This window comes from Cricetulus griseus, chromosome 6 (genome assembly GCF_003668045.3).
Source record: "Cricetulus griseus strain 17A/GY chromosome 6, alternate assembly CriGri-PICRH-1.0, whole genome shotgun sequence".
Taxonomy (NCBI): Eukaryota; Metazoa; Chordata; class Mammalia; order Rodentia; family Cricetidae; genus Cricetulus; species Cricetulus griseus.
This window is the reverse complement of record NC_048599.1, coordinates 143,366,565-143,382,971: the sequence shown is the minus strand read 5'-3', so window position 1 is coordinate 143,382,971 and position 16,407 is coordinate 143,366,565. Positions and strand designations below refer to the sequence as shown.

The window sequence follows — 16,407 nt, the reverse complement described above, 5'->3', positions numbered from 1 at the left end:
TGTGGGTGGCCCTATCCCTGACAGGATCCTAGATGGAGAAAAGGGACCAAGCAGTATGCCTTCATTCATTGCTGTCTTCTGACCATGGGTGTCATGTGACCAACTACTTGAGGCTCCTGCTGCTTTAACTGCCTGCCTTTATGTTCTATACCTTCTATCATGAGCCAAAATAAACCTTCTTCCTTAAGTTACTTTTGCTAATGCTGTCACAGTACAGGAAAGAATCTAAGACATTGAGCCTGAAAATGGGTGTGGTAAATTTCTTGGTGGTCCTTGTGACCCACCCTCACTGCCACCTTAAACACCTCCAAGTTGGTCATGAGAACAAAAACTTCTAAGTATAGGTGGGTAAACTATACCTCAGGGAACCTGTGCTGCTGAGAATTCTGTCCTGCTCCTTCAGGGTTCCACATGCTTTGCACTGTGACTTCTCTTAGGGACCAGGGCTTTTCATTACAGAGGGTACAGCCATGAATTTTAACAGCAGTCCGTGGAACAGCCCCTCCAGCCATTTCCATTCTTTTCCCACTTTATGAGTTTCCAAATGTCTCAGACAGAGGCATGCACCCGTTCAGGGGCCAAACAATACATGTTCCAAGTAATTTTTATTTTAGAATACAAGAGAAGTACAAATGTATTTACAGTTGTACATATACAATCAAATAATATATATCACAGTTTCGTAAATATCATCTTAGATAAACATTTACAAAGTTAAAGTGACCGTCTTCTGGGAGTAGAACACACTTTCTTGAAAACTCTATACATTTTATACTTTTGTTAATATTATTATAGTTTTGTGTTTTAATTTTACAAACGCCCTGGTGTGTGGAGGGAGTCTTGTGTTATGGGGATTCTGGTAAATGACAACTAGATTTGATATGACACCAGAGGGCGCCCATGGTCAGAGCAGGGGAAGGCGTGGGCAGGGCCTCCGTGGCAGTGTGGGGACGTGGGGACGAACCTGCCACCCCCGCCCCGCGAACGCCTCAGGGGGCTTTCTGCACAGAGAAGCCAGCTCCGGCTCCATACTGCCCTGTGTGGTCCATCATTGTCTTGTTTGGGTGCTTAGTACGGTGGAGGTGAGGGTGCCTCTCCATTCCTAGGAGGTGGGCACTGGTCTAACTCCCGTGTTCTACATATGGGGAAACTGAGCTCCAAAAGGAACAGGGTCTTGCCCAGGGGCTATGGTGAATGTTCTTTGTCTCCACTCTAAACTTGCCCAGCACACTTCAGAGAGCATTGGCGCCTCTTTCTTCCCTGGGAGCCTGGTGCTGGGGAAAGTAGCCTGAAGGAAAGCAGGGACCAGGACGATCAGGTCTCTCCAGGTCTGTGCTAACCTAAGCCCTTTCGGTCCCCAATCGCTCGCTGTCAAATTGTCACCGTCGTTTTCTCCACTCGCAACACATCAAGACACCACACCAAGGAGGCAGAGATGGGCATTGCCAGCCTCGGGGTCCACCCTGTACCAAAAAGGTGGCTCTCCCTTCCACTCCCAAGTACTAAGCTCTCTTTAGAGATGGTCTGTCCCTCTCCTGTCATCCCAGAGAGATGTTCGCGTGGGGGAGCGGCCCTGCAGGAGGGAGACTCCGGGAAGGAGCTGGGGGCGTGGGGACCAGCTCCCAAGTAGAGGCCACAGGGCAGCCACACCAGCCGGGTAGCCTGGGTAAAGAGGACGTCGCTCCTTGGCATCTTCCTCTGCGAGAAGGATCAGAAGTGGGTTCCGGGTAGTTGGTGCCACGGCGATGCGCGACGCTGGGGTCAGGTCCGCCGCAGCGGGGGCGGGGAGGCGCGTGCGCGTGGGGCGCGTGCGCGGCGCTCACAGCACCATTGCAGGCAGGTGATGCGCCGCGGCAGCTGCGGCGGCGGCGGCGGCGGCGAGCGCAGGCGCGTGCGCGTGGGGTGCGGGCAGTGCGGGCGAGTGTGCCTGCAGCGCGGCGCTAGGCGGCCGGTGGCGCGCGCTCTTCTGGTGCGCGCGCAGGCCGGCCAGCTGCGAGTAGGCGCTCTGGCACACCTGGCACTTGTAGGGGCGCTCGCCTGTGTGCAGGCGCACGTGGTTGCGCAGCGTGGACGACTGGCTGAAGCGGCGGTTGCAGAAGCGGCACACGAAAGGCTTGTCCAGCGTGTGGATGCGCATGTGCGAGCGCAGGTTGCTGCGCGAGTTGAAGCCGCGGTGGCAGATGACGCAGCGCATGCGGCCCGCGGTGCCAGTCGCCGAGTCCGCAGGGTGGAAGTCCTCTGGCCGCGCGGGCGGAACGCGGGACCCACGGCGTGGGCGGGAGGGAAAAAGAGCAGCCCGGTTAGCACCCACGCCGGCTGCGCCTGGTCCCCCGTGTACTCACTCCTCTGAAGATCCTGGGCCACACGGCCACGTGGGCGCCGCGGGCCATGACTTTGGTCTAATTGCAGCTAGATTGCCGCAGGACTCAACCTATGAGGACTTGGCGACAAGGCCCCAGGAAACGTTAGGTTTCTCATCTAAAAAATGGGAGGTATCCGGGGAGGCAGAGGCAGGCGGATCTCTGAGTTCCAGACTAGCTAGGACTACTTAGAGAAATTCTGTCTCACAAAGCAAAAGGCAGGACCAAGTCAGGTGGGATGGCGGGAGCCTGGGCTAAATTCATTCATTTGCGGCAAGCCTGAGGAACTGAATTGGATTCCCTGGACCCACACGGTGAAGAAGAAAACTGACTCCCACTAGTGTCCTCCACATGCGCGCAGTGGCACGCGTGCCTAGATGCATACAAAGTATGTAAAATGTAAAAATAAAGTTTTTTTAAGGTCTTGTAGGACTACTTGGGACTGGTGGGATTTTTGCAAGTTCATCAGAAAAACTGGCAACTATGGCGACCCTAAAAAGCCCTCTCATATATTTACAGTTATTTCACAAATATTCACTGACTTGTCAGTGTACATGGGAACTACTGTTTGCCCATTTTCCCACCCCAAATGGAGGCAACAGGGGCATTCAGGGAAAAGCAGGGCTCTGTAGACGCCAGCCCATGAGCCTTGGGTTGCTCCTTTTTTTTTTCCCCCTCATATTTTGAGACAGGGTTTCCCTGTGTAGCCCTGGCTGTCCTGCAACCAGCTCTTTAGACGAGGCTTCAACCTCAGAGATGTGCCTTCTCTGGCTCCAGGGTGCTAGGACAAAAGGATATGTGCCACCATGCCCAGCTTGCTTCTCTTATGAACAAACAAATAATAGGGCATAATGATACACTCCTTTAATCCCAACATTGGAAGTGGAGGCAAGAGAATCAGAAGTTCAAGGTCATCCCTACCAATAAAATGAGTTTGGAGACCAGCCTGGGATACATGGCACACACTGCCTTAAAAAAAAAAAAAAAAAAAAAAAAAAAAAAAAAAAAAAAGTCAGGAGAGTTTTTACTCATCCAAGGTTTCATTTCAGAGTGGAGGATCCAGGTTCTCAGTACCAAAAAAGTACATGGGTGTTGAGCCAGTGGCTTCTACTGTGATGAGCCATATCTCAAGACACACAGGCCCAATCTGCCTCTACCTTTCAGATGACAAACTGTGCAGCTTCTTGATGCCAGGCCCTACTCCAGGACCTGGACAGAGCTGAGGGGACATAGATTTCTCTCACTCCACACCTCTTGATGCCAGGCCCTACCCCAGGACCTAGTCAGATCTAAGAGGGGACATAGAGATGCCTTTACCCCATGCCTTCGCCTTCTCTTTACAAATGATGAAGCTGAGACACAAAGCCAGTTTCAACACCATACAGCAAGCTAGGAATCAGTATATGTTCCTGTTGTCCTGTCTAGCTCTCCAGCCACACCCCATCACCTTTCTGGGGTTTCCCTATCTGCCTTCTGACAACCGATCTGGTCCAGGAAGCAAGACTGCCTTTCCTTTCCTGCGCTCAGCCTGTGCTGGCTGCTCTGGAGGAAGTGGCCTTATTTCACCAGTAGGTCCCATGTAGAGAATGCTACTGGAGGTTGGAGCAGGGTCCTCAGAGGCCAGGAGGCTTGCTGTCCCCTAGCTCACCCTCCATGAATCATTGTCACCATAACCCCATTGGGAATACCTACCATGCTTGTTTTTCTTCTGCTCCTCCTCCAGTCCTGGCACACCAGGGATGCCCAGGAAGGTGTTGTGGGAATTTCCATACCACACCAGCAGTTCCTGGTCTGGAGGGATCATCTGTAAGGAGAGAGACAAGAAGAGGTCAGGGAGGTGGCCACTGTCAGCAGAAGGTAGGGGTGTCTGCACACCCAGCCCTGAGAAAGCCAAAGCTGGTGCTATCCCAGTGAACTATCCCAGACAAACTGTGTAGGCATTGAAGGCCCCTGGGCATTGTCCCCTGTGCTCCCCTCTCTTTGCCCAGGTCATCTTATCATTTCTGTCCTAGCTTCACCACACAAAAGCATCCAAATTGATAGCCACAAGAAAACAAACGAAAAAGAACTCAGGAGCTGAGGAAGTGGCTTGGTTGCTGAATGCTTGCTTAACATACACAAAGGCCTGGACTAGATCCCCAGCTCTGCATAAACCAGTCCTGAAAGTCACTGCCATCCCAGCATTACCAAGGTCATCCATGGTCATGTAGACAGTTTGAGACCAACCTGTAACACATGAGACTCTCCAAAAAAAAAAAAAAAAAGAGGGGGAAGGCTCACAAGCAGAAGTGACGTGAAAACCTAGAATTATATTTTTCATTTTCTTTAATCCAGGGGAATTAGAGTCAGCCATCTCTCAGGGTCATATGACTGAGCCAGATGTTTCCAAGGAGTGTGGGCTGCAGGTGCCCTATGGCTACACCCTGCCTGATAATGTTCCAGAAACAGCTCTTACCCCAAGCGCCCACAGGCAGCATGGAGTCATACATACTTCTCTTCCCAGCACAAGGCTCTCTGCAGGACTCCATGCACATGGCAGGTGCTAAAAAAGAAACCTTGGGCTTGACAAACACCTACATCTCTGGAAATACCAAGACAGCCTTAAACAAAATGGTTCTTAGTGTCCTAGGTCCATCATCAAGAAACAGAGCAGCCGGGTGGTGGTGGCACACACCTTTAATCCCAACACTTCAGAGGCAGAGGCAGACAGATCTCTGTGAGTTTGAGGCCAGCCTGGTCTACAGAATGAGCTCCAGGACAGCCAGGGCTGTTACACAGAGAAACCCTGTCTTGAAAAACAAACAAACAAACAACAAAAAAGAAAACAAAAAAGAAAGAAACCCAGAGCTGATGACCAGCCAGGCTTGGCTGCTCGTAAGAGAATGATGATGGCTACTGACCAAGAGACTGTGGTGGTGACAATCCAAGGGAGCTGGAAAGGCTGCTCTCTGAACCCTAGCCAAGAAGAATAAACAGGAGAGACAGCCCATCTCTCTACTGAGGCCCACCTGGCCCTCCCTAATGCTAGCCACAACTATTAGAGGTCACTGTGTGAGATGCCCAGAGAAACTCAGACAGCACCTAACAACAGCTTTGTCCTTCTGGAGTTCTCTTTTAGCAGAGGCACAGGGGATCACATGGGGGCTGGGAGGATAGCTCAGTGAGGAAACATTTGCCTTGTAAGCTCATGAGGTTGAGCGCCAGGCCCAACTGAAAAAGCTAGGCTTGGTGGTATACACTTGTAATCCCAGTACTGGGGAGGTAGAGATAGATTCCTGGAGTTCACTGGCCAGTCAGTCTAGCCTAACTGCCAAGCTCTAAGCCAGCAAGAGATCTTTTCTCAGAAAACAAGATTTCTGGTTGATGTCTGGTCTACACACTCATACACACATACAACACAAACACACACACTCACACCATACAACACAAGCATACACACACACAATACAAGCATACATACATACATACAACACAAGCATATACACACACAAAGAAATCACATGGTATTCCACCCATGAGTGTCTGAGCCACCCCAGAGTAGTGGTCAAGAGAGTTTCCTCCCCTTTCACGTGAGCCTGAGAGCCTCAGGTTCACCTTCCATGGAGAGAGCCCAGAAGACCCCCAGATCATCCTCTAGTCTCCAAAAGGAGAGAGGAGGGAAGGGCAGGAAGCTGCATGTGTCTCGGCTGCTCTTCCCCTACTGAGATTCAGTCTATGTCCCTTCACACCAACCCATAGCCACGGTCATCACAATGGCTCAGCAGCATGTGTGTGGCCAGTTCCCCTCTGAGGTTAAATATGGAAAACAAGGATGATCTCTTCTAAACACAAGAAAAATGACACAGTGTCTCAAAGATATCAGGCGGCTTAGAATCTGACACTAATCCTGAAGTTCTTTAGCCTCTCCTTACTGATCATGGTCACCATCCAAGAGCCCAAAGGGCCAGAGCTGAAGGTCTCTTCTTGAAGAAGAGGAGATAAGAAAGGTCTGTGAACCTCTCAAAGATGTTGATGGTGGCATTCAAGTATTTCAGATATTGATTGGGAAAGAGGCTACTGTACAAGATGGAGCTCATGTCACCAGGCCCCTGTATGACCTTAGGCAGTCTCTAAGCATGTCCCTTGAAGGCAACCTCTAGGCCACCTGCACATACCCTGTAAGAGGTGGGCTACAGAGGGCCCTAACGAGCCCTGGAGTCTGGGATGTTGGGACCACTCAGGCTCTGTACCTGCCAAGCCAGTGTCACTCACTCAGCCTCAGTTCTTTCAATTGTAGAACAGAACAAACAGTCCCTATTTTACAGGCCTCCCTGATAGTTGTTGGGAAACAGGAGCACAAGTACAAAGCTCTCTGGACCATGAAGCTATGGAATTGCTGCTGACTGTTTTCCTCCCTTGCCAGTCCCCCGGAGGAACTGGCAGTGATCTGGGCACCCTGAGTCACTGCAGTAAAGCCTAGGGCCGCTGGCAGGGTGGAGGTCCACCTGTGACTAAGCCCAGGCTCCAGGCTGGGGTTGTGCCTCAGTGCCTGGAGTGCTTACATGGAGAGCTTACATGAAGCTCTGGGTTTGGACCTTAGCTCCACTCAGCACTCACACCTGTAATCCCAACACTGAGGAGGTAGAGGCAGGAGGACCAGAAGGTCAGGGTCATCTTCACCTAAATAGTGAATGGCCAATCTTAAGACCAGCTTCGGCTACATGAGATCATGTGTCTCAAAAATAAGTAAGTAGGGCCTGGAATGGTGGGTTGGCAATTAAAAGTACTGGCTGCTCTTCCAGAGGACCTGGGTTCAGATGCCAGCACTCACATGGTGGTGGTACACAACCATTAGTGACTCCAGTTCAGGGCCTCTGACACACTCTCCTGGCTTCTGAGGACCACAGGCACATATGTGGTACACATGCATACATGCATGCATAATACACATACACATATAATAAAATAAATGTTTTGAAATTTAATAAATACTAATAATTTTATTCAGCTTAAACAAATCACACTTCATGGGAATAAAGGTCAAACTGTGCCACAGGGTAAATAATGGGAAATTTCTCTCTCCTGCCCTGATGCCCAGCTGTTGCCTATGCCTCTCTGGGTGTGTTTCCCCCAAAACGAGTCATTCTGAGACTTTGAAAAAAAATGCTTATTTAGGCTTTAAAAGAGTAACATGAAGAGACAGTGTGACTTCTGGTTTTATAAGATCTACTTTAAAAATGAGCATATAGGGGCTGGAGAGAAGGCTCAGCAATTAAGAGCACTGATAGCTCTTCTGGAGGACCAGGGTTCAATTTCTAGTACCTACATGGCAGCTCACAGCTGTCTGTAACTCCAGTTCCAGGAGAACTGGCACCATCACACAGACATACATTGCAGGTAAAACATAAAATTCACATAAAATAAAAATAGTTTAAAAAATAAGCATGTATTAGTCGGGCATGGTGACACACGCCTTTAATCCCAGCACTCAAGAAGCAGAGGCGGGTGGATCTCTGTGAGTTTGAGGCCAGCCTGGTCTACAGATCAAGTTCCAGAACAGCCAGGACTACAGAGTGAAACACTGTTTCAAAAAAATGGGCATGTATCACTTCTATACATATGTAACAGTGACAACAATCATAAGTTTTTCAGGAAAGGAAGCCTACTAAATACAATGTACTGGAATTGGTAATGAAATATCCTGACAGCTAGAGGCTACAAGAAGTAGGAGAGGCCCATGTCTTCTTCACAGAGAAACAGGACTGAGAGTTGCTTTGACCTTCAGAGCCTGGAACCCCCTCCCCACCTCTGGTCTCTACTTACTAAATACTAAAATGAATTTTATTCACCTTGAAAAGTAAAGCTCGTGGACATAAAAAGAAAAAAACAAACAAACAAACAAAAAAACCCACTGTGCCATAGGGTCAATGACGGGGAGCTACTCTCTCTCCTGCTCTGGATGCCCAGCTGCTGCTGCCCTCTGGGTGTGTCTGGCATCCAGCAAAAGCCTGTGTTGGAGCCCAGGTTACCCCATAACTTATACCCTCTTCTCTGAGACCTTGGAAGTACTGTGCAAGACCTCCTCAGTGCACTGGACAGCCACAGTCCCCTGAAGACCCTTCGCAGACACTGTTCCTACTGAGTTAACCTGGTCTAGGCTGGAAGGGCTGGGAGTCCAAATAACTGGTCATTCATGTTTCTGGTTTGGGACATGCCACAAAGCAAGCAATCACCAAAGGAATTGATCCCCATTTCATAAAATTCACTCTGTCAAGCCTAGGGAAACAGCATTACCTGATTCCCGCTGACAAGCCTCCCGACCTCTCGGCTAGTTCTTAATGTTTGTTCTTCCTTCGTTCCTTAACTCTAGTCCTGCCCCATTTCAGTGACAGAATGGCAATGACAGGCTTTCAGGTTTGCTTTCCTAATACAAATTCATGACACCCCATTGAACACGCTCCTGGGAGGCTCTGACACCTGCCCTTTCCCAGAGTGACACAGAAGCATCTCTGTGTCATCTGGATGATCATCAGTTTCCATTGTGCGCAGATGTCCTGACACACCAATTAATAGAGTCCCAACAAGAAGATGCTGGCTGGGGAGGCCACACAGCACGGCCATCCACACTCTAGATCTGCAGCAGATGGGGCTGGGGTCCAAGTCACAGCTCCAGAGTCTTTCCAAACTTGGACCTTCATTTCTTCATCATTAAAATGGGGTCGGTCCAGTAATAGACGACCTATTCAGTATGTATAGGCCCTGGGTTCAGTCTATGGAACCGTGAGAAAAAGTAAGTAAGCCATGGGTTCGGTCCCCACTACAAAAGCAAAAAGTTGCTAAGGCCCTTTGAAAACATTGTCGGTGTAGTGTCGGCACATGAGAAATGCTCCAGGTAGCATCATTAATGTCTAATGACAGTAATCATCAGAGCCACTACTGAGCAAGGTCAAAAGGAAAATTGTGCTGATCCTCCAAGTTGAGAAAAGAGATGAGGATCTAGGAAAAAATAAAAGGCTCAGCTGCCCTGAGACAAGAAGAAACGAGAAAGCCCTCATTTCAGGGCAACCATTTGCCAATACAATACAATGAAGCAGAAGAAGGAAAGACTGGAGATTTTCTTCCCATTGTAAAACACCCAGTGTTAGTGTGATAACAGATTCCTCAAGCCTTCACTTGTGACTGTCTCTTGAGCAAATCTTACCCCATCACCCAGAGAAAGATTTATTTGTTTAATATTTAGTATAACCTTGCTTTCTGCTGGGTGCCTTTTGCAAATGCCATTTGAGGCCCCTGAGGCAGGACAGAGTGAGTGTCCAGGCAGAAGCAAAGCCAGAAGGCTGCAAACCTCCAGTCCCCATCTTCTCAACCTGGAATGCTGAGTTTGTGGCTGTACTCTAGTGCTGGCCTGAGTTCCCAAACCCAGTCACCTTTGTCTCCGTGACTTTATATTTGTGGAATGTTCTAGAACAGCGATAGTGTATTCTTCCTATTGAAGAGAGACAATTCCCCCTGCATTTTGGCAAGTAATGGGTTACTGTTATGAACTATAAATAGTGCTTGTGAGTGGCAGGAAGACCAAGTAAACAGATCGTGGCAAAGGTCCCTCTCTTTGGCTAACAGCTCCTTCTGCACACACACACACAGAACAAATAGCTGATTATTCAAGACTTCCCAGGAGCCGCCTGGGTGAGCAGAAATATGTCTGGTCACACCCGGACATATAAGTGGAATTCTGACATGGTTATAAAATTATTTGAGTGAGTTGCTGCTATGAAAAAATGTATCCAACTTTAATTATGGAAAGTAATTTGGGGCTAGGTATGGTGGTGATTGAATGTCTTTGATCCTAGCACTTGAGAGGCAGAGTCAAGCATATCTCTGTGAATTTGAGACCAGCCTGGTCTACATAGTGAATTCTATAGGACAGCTAGGGCTACATAGTAAGACCCTGTCTCAAATTTTAAAAACAATTTTTTGTTTTTGTTTTTGTTTTTTTCAAGACAGGGTTTCTCTGTGTAGCCCTGTCTGTCTTGGAACTTGCTCTGTAGACCAGGCAGGCCTAGACCTCAGAACTGCCTGTCTCTGCCTCCCAAGTGCTGGGGTTAAAGGTGTGTGCCACTACCACACTGCAAAATAACAAAAAAAATAAAATAAACAAAAGAAAGACAAGTAATTTGGAAATGTTTTGTGTTACCTTGTGCCTCATTTAAACAGCCCCTTCTTAGCAGGATGGTTCACTCTAAACACTATGAGAAGCACATGTATTCATCATACGTGTGATAATGTGTGTGCTATATAGATGAGTGTGTATGGCCCATTCTTTCATAAACTTAAATTTCTGAAAACATAGATGAACTTTTTCTCTTAATCACACAAATTCCAACCCCTCCCTAGAAATATTCCTTACTCTCTTTGTCCCCTGAATTCATACTTCTACTTCTGGATAAATGTCATTCACATGTCCTGATCTGACTTCACCAGTCTGATCTGATGTGTCTAGTATGATGGGACTCAGGTCACCTGTCTGCCCCAGCTGGGAGCCTGAGTACCAACATGACATAGACATTCTTGGCCAGTCTCCTATGTCTGTGTTTGTGTGTGTGTGTGTGTGTGTGTGTGTGAATCTGTGTATATATGACTGTGTGTGTGTGTGTGTGTGTATGTGATTGTGTGTGTGTATGTATGAGCATGTGTGTGTGTATGTGTGTGTGTATGTGTGAATCTGTGTACGTATGAGTGTGTGTGTGTGTGTGTGTGTGTGTGTGTGTGTATGTATGAGCATGTGTGTGTGTACAAGAGTGTGTGTATATATGTTTGTACAGGTGTGTCTCTGGGAGTGTGCGTGTGTGTGTGTGTGTGTGTGTGTGTGTGTGTGTGTGTGTGTGAAGGTGTATATCTGTGTGTGTTAGAAAGACAGAGGGGTAAGGACTCAAGGGGATGTACTTAACTATGAGAGAGTTCAACTGCTACAAAAGCCCATTCTAGGAGGTGGCAATACAGTTGAATGGTCATAGGAGTCATGCTGGTCTTGCCTTAGCTACCTCTGTTACTACACTGACACTCCTCAGCCCTCCAACTCTTCTGATGAACTCCAGCGGCCGATCTGCCTGTCTTTCCTTACTCTCCACTCCCTGGTCTTCCTTGAGTTAACATTCTACTGTGACCCAGGTCCTGGCCACACAAGGCCCAGGCAAAGGCTATTCTGCCACCACCCCTGTCAAAGTCCCAAGGGTGTGGTCATTCTGGAAAAAATCTAAGAGTTAAGTCCAAGAAGCTAGCAGGCCTGAACACACAGAAGAGTCTTGAGTTCAGTCTCAAAGTCTTTGCCAGTAAATGGAGTGTGGCTAGAAAGAAAGTTGTTCTCTAACCAAGCCCCTGATCCTTGCCCCACCAAAGGACTTCGAAAGCAAGTTAGCAAAAGTGCAAAATCAAGAAAAATGCAGTGGGACAGCTCTGCTATCCCTCACACTCACATCCAGGGCAAAAAGACACAACGAAACTGCATGCCAAGAGACCCTGTTCAAAGAACACTGCTGATGTGCACGGCCTCAGCTACCACTGCTCCCTCTCTCACCACCTTCTCTGATGCCTCCAGCCTTTCTGTTTCTGCCAGGCATCTCCTACCTTCAGGAGTGCCCCCTTTCTCTTCCCAGAACCTGGTCCACTTTAGAAGACTCCCATACCTCATGCCCCCCAGGCTTTCCTCAGTAACGTGTGTGTGTGTGTGTGTGTGTGTGTGTGTGTGTGTGTGGTTTCAAAGCTCTAGGCCACCAAGCAATGACAGGTTTCTGTATCCACAAACTGTGGATAAACGCAAGATCCTCCTTGTGTGAGGGGCAGCACGTGGGAGGCTTGATACAGTGAGCTATTGCTGAGGCAAAGCCCTGAGGCACCCACAACTGGCCACCATATATGCAGAATGAGGGATGACACACAGCTAAGCCTTCATGGACATACAGCCTTTATCATCATACCTAAGTGCAGCACCAGCCTGCTTCCACTTGGTGTCTTGCTTTCTATACTGTTCTACGTTTTGAACCCCTGCACACTCTCCTCTATGTTCGATTTATTTACCACAGCAGCAAATTGCAAGCTCCATCTTCTCCCAGCTATATCAGCAAGCTTTCCATACAGGACATATTCCTGGCAATCGTGGCACATAAGTCTCAGCCCTACACCCAGGCAGAGCCAGCTGGGCCAGCACCAATGTTTTTCTGTCTTCTTTGGTCACAAGACACAGCTTTTGCACATTCCTCACCATGACATGCCTGCATCTGTCCCTATGTAACAGTACATGTGCATACCTCTATGGCCTTGTAGAAGATGCTGGTACCGATCTGTACCACCTCCAGGTTCTGCTCCTGCTCATTCCTGGCACACTTGATGTAGGTCATCCAGCTTCGGTGGTCTTCCTGGCTGGCATCGATGAAGTAGCGTACCGTGCCATCCTCATTGAATACCTAGGCACAAGTGGAGCAGTGATGGGGTGAGGCAGGGCTGTGTTACATATGTGATCCAGGCCAGACTCATCTGTAGACATTCTCCTTTCTCCCAAAAGCTCAAACCACACCCTAACTTTCTGACTGGGTAACAGCTGAAAGACACACACTAAGCCCAGGTGTCCAGGGTAGAGAGAAAGCAAGATCTGGGGTCATCTCTCTGTCCCTCCAGTTCCTCGGAACAGCTGTACAGTGTCACACTGAGCTTCTGTCAGGTGGGGCTGCTAGGGTGGCAGCAGGGGACGCAATGAGATTGAGAAGTAGGTGTACCATCTGGCTTCTGTGAATGTGCAGGTCTGTGGGGGAAGAGCAATGGAAGAGGGGTACTCCTGGGCCGGCTTTGTCCTAAGGGGGACACTCCCTGGTGGCTGACATTGTTGGAGGTGGGTAGAGTCAGAAAGCCAGACATGGAAGCCTTTCAGATACTCATTTCCTTCTGCAAAATGAGAAGAATGACCCACAGGGCTGAGGAGATGAGCTCACAGTTTGCAGGCTGGAGAATGAGACTGCTGACTCAACACGCAGTCAGCCATGGTTATTTTGGATGCCACTAGGCCTGGAATTGGGAAAGCTATTCTCAAGAAACACCCTGCTTCCACTGTCCTCCATTCCAGCCTCACTTCACCATAGGCCAGCCTCAGAGACCCACCCTTGTTGCCTCCAAGGCCAGGGAAAGAATGTGGGTAGCTTGGAGAAGCCCAGTCTCTGCACCAGACGCCCCCACCCCAGTACTCAGCACCACAGGACACGTGAAGGATGGCTAATAGCTTTGCTTAGGAAGCCTGGAATCAAGAAGGGTTAGATTTTCCCCACGGCAATCAAAAGGGAAAGAACCACAGTAGAGAAAGCTGCAGGACAAGAGAGTGGTGCCCCAGAGAGGGTTCCACCACTCCAGAACTGGGGCTCTGGCATCAGTGGATACAAGCCCTAGGGAGCCAGCCCACCTGCCCACCCGAATCCTTCTCCAAAGCTCGAGCCTACCTCCCACATCAGGTTGTTGTTCTTGCAGATATCCACATGCTCTGGGGCAATGACACGGCCAGTGAAGGGACCCATCTCCGTGCCTGCCTTGATCCACGTCTTGGAGAAGATGCCAAGGCCCTCGCCAGGGATGGAACTCTGAGCTATGATCACTTCCACCGGCAGCACCAGGCTGGACAGCTTCTGCACCTCTGCGCAGGGATGGGAGTGGTGGGGGTAGTTAGAAGAACCCGGTCTTGTATGCACAGAGAAGGCCCTACCCTTCTCATCCAGGACGCATTCTCCCTGCTCAGCGCACAGGCAGCCCCATCACAGCGAATCTTTCCAGTGGCGCGCTATACGCAGAGGTTCAGCCTTATTTTGCAACCCAAGACCCTCTGTGCCTTCTAAAAACAAGCAGTGCATCGTGGTTCATTTGTTTCTCTTTTGGGCGGAGAATTACTGGGGGATCGAACCCGAAGCCTTGCGTATGAAGCGCTCTGCCCCGAGCTGTATCTATCATCAGCCCTTGGGGCTCTCCACAAATTCTCCAAACATCCACAAACCTTCACCACTTTCCATCGCGGAAAAGCTTAAGAACAAGTGAAACCGCGTTGTGTTTACAGACAGGGAAACTGAGGCCGGGCGAAGAGGTAACGTCCAACCCGGGACTCTTCAGTCAGCCTTGTTTCTGCCTCTTGAGCTGGTGACTCTGGGCTCACTGCGTGTCTCCCGGACGCGGTCAGCACTGGGGACAGATCCCCCAGCTTGGAAGGTGGCATCCTCGCAAAAGAAACACTTGGTTCTGCAAACTGAACTCTCGGTGTCATCTCCCACTGGCAAGCCAGTGTCCCTCTCTGATTCCAGGCTCTAGAGTGCCAGGGAAGGCAGCACCAAGATCAGGCGAGCTCTGAAATCGCCTTAATGGGCGAGGAAGAGCCAGTGGTCCCTAGTCCCCAGAGGATCCCTGGTGGGGCCTCTGCGGCAGGGGTGGGAGCGGCGAGGCGCACAGGGGCGGCCTCCATGTCTTACAAGGTTCCCCTCTAAGCTACCTGGGAAAATACCCGGCGAGCCGGCCGGCTGAAAGGGGGGGTTAAACGGTGTCCATTGCGGAGCGGCCGGCAATTTGTCACGCTGTTAAAGTGATCGCATTCATTCGGCTCCATTCGAAAGAAATTGCTAATTCTAAATTCATTAGCCCTGGAAGAAAGCTGTAGCAGTAAATTGTATCTCAATGCGGAGGGGACTTGTTTAAAAGGGGCCGAGGAATTCTCCTTACAAAAAGGGAGGATTAGATGGTTGACATAGCGTGAATGGAAGTGGAATTAGTCTTCACGGTAAATTAAGAGAGGAACAGCAATCTTAAAGGGGAAGAGAGGGCGACGCTCAGAGACGCCAGCGCTGGGGAAAGATATTGTTTGCGGGGTGACGAATGAGGAATAAGAACTTGAGACATCTTAAAGAAAAGGAACTTTCCTCGCTCTCTTTCTCTCCCTCGCTTTCTCTGGCTTTTTCTCTCCGGCCTGCCCGCCCTCCGCCCCTTCCCCGGCCCCGGCTGTCTTTTAAAGTTTTTGGTTTAAGTGGGAACTTTCGCGGGTCAAGCCCAAGTTAACCAAATGAATTTAAAACCCGTTCTTTTTGAGTCAACTGCTATTACACGCCCAGTAAGGCTTTCAATGCCAGGAAACCTCGAGCTCCTAGCTGGAGGGTGGGGTGGGGAGAGAAGACACAGAAGAGTCTAGCTGTAGGTCGTCTGGGTCGCTGGGATTTAGTTCTAGGGCGCCCGACATTCCTACTGCCTCCGCTCTGCTTCTGTGTGGCTGCTGCAGCCCAAATTTGACCCACAGTAAAACTAAGGTGTGCCGACTGGGGAGGGGGAGCATCCAGGTTGAGAGCTGAACCCCCAGGCCCTGTGTTCCCTATCTGGCCACCGCCGCTAGCCCGGGAATTAGGGGTAGCCAGGAAGAGCGAAGGAGAAGAGCCCCGACAGCGCGACTCACCTCCTGAGAAGGACTGCGCCAGGACTTCGGCGGTGAAGGCAGTCTTTGGGCTGGCGTGGTGGCTCTTGTCCTCGAGCAGCTGTTCGCCTAGTACATTGCGCCATCGGCCGTATAAGAAACTGTGCAGAATGTCGGAGGTGATGACCTCCGCCAGCGCCAGCCCCGGAGCCTTCAGCCCTGTTTTGAGCACCAGGGCCTCAGCTGGGAGCACGGAGCCCATCATGGGCGGCCAGGGGCTCGCCGGCGCTGCAGAAGGACGGCTGGGTGGACTTCGGAGAGGTGGGCAGCGAAGAGGGAGACGAAAGGAGTGCGACACAGCACAACACGAGGGAGGAGAAGGAAGAGAAGGATGCACTAGGGAGTGAGTGGCAAGAGGGTGGCGGGAAGGAAAGTGAACCAAGCGGGAGATACACAAAATCCGCAGAGATGGTTGAGGCGGCACAGAGGGCTGGAAATCGCGGGTGGAGACAGGGGCGGGTACCAGGAGGGGTGCGGGATGGATAGAGGCGGGTGGCTGCAGAAAAACACCGACCAAGGGCTCTCGGTTGCCCACTCGCCTCCTGTACATCCAGCCAGGACCGTCCTCCCCTTGGCAAAATCTCAGCTCCT

General features: G+C 50.1%; 1 protein-coding gene across 1 annotated transcript; it reads right to left on the bottom strand.

Annotated features, from left to right (window-relative positions):
• Positions 1 to 1,819: 1,819 nt before the first annotated feature.
• Positions 1,820 to 16,021, bottom strand: Prdm12 (PR/SET domain 12). Its single transcript, XM_027423620.2, has 5 exons — positions 15,799 to 16,021; positions 13,820 to 14,010; positions 12,644 to 12,799; positions 4,053 to 4,164; positions 1,820 to 2,238 (listed from the first exon to the last, which is right to left on the bottom strand). The coding sequence occupies exons 1-5, from the start codon at positions 16,019 to 16,021 to the stop codon at positions 1,820 to 1,822; spliced, it is 1,101 nt and encodes a 366-aa protein (XP_027279421.1).
• Positions 16,022 to 16,407: the final 386 nt, after the last annotated feature.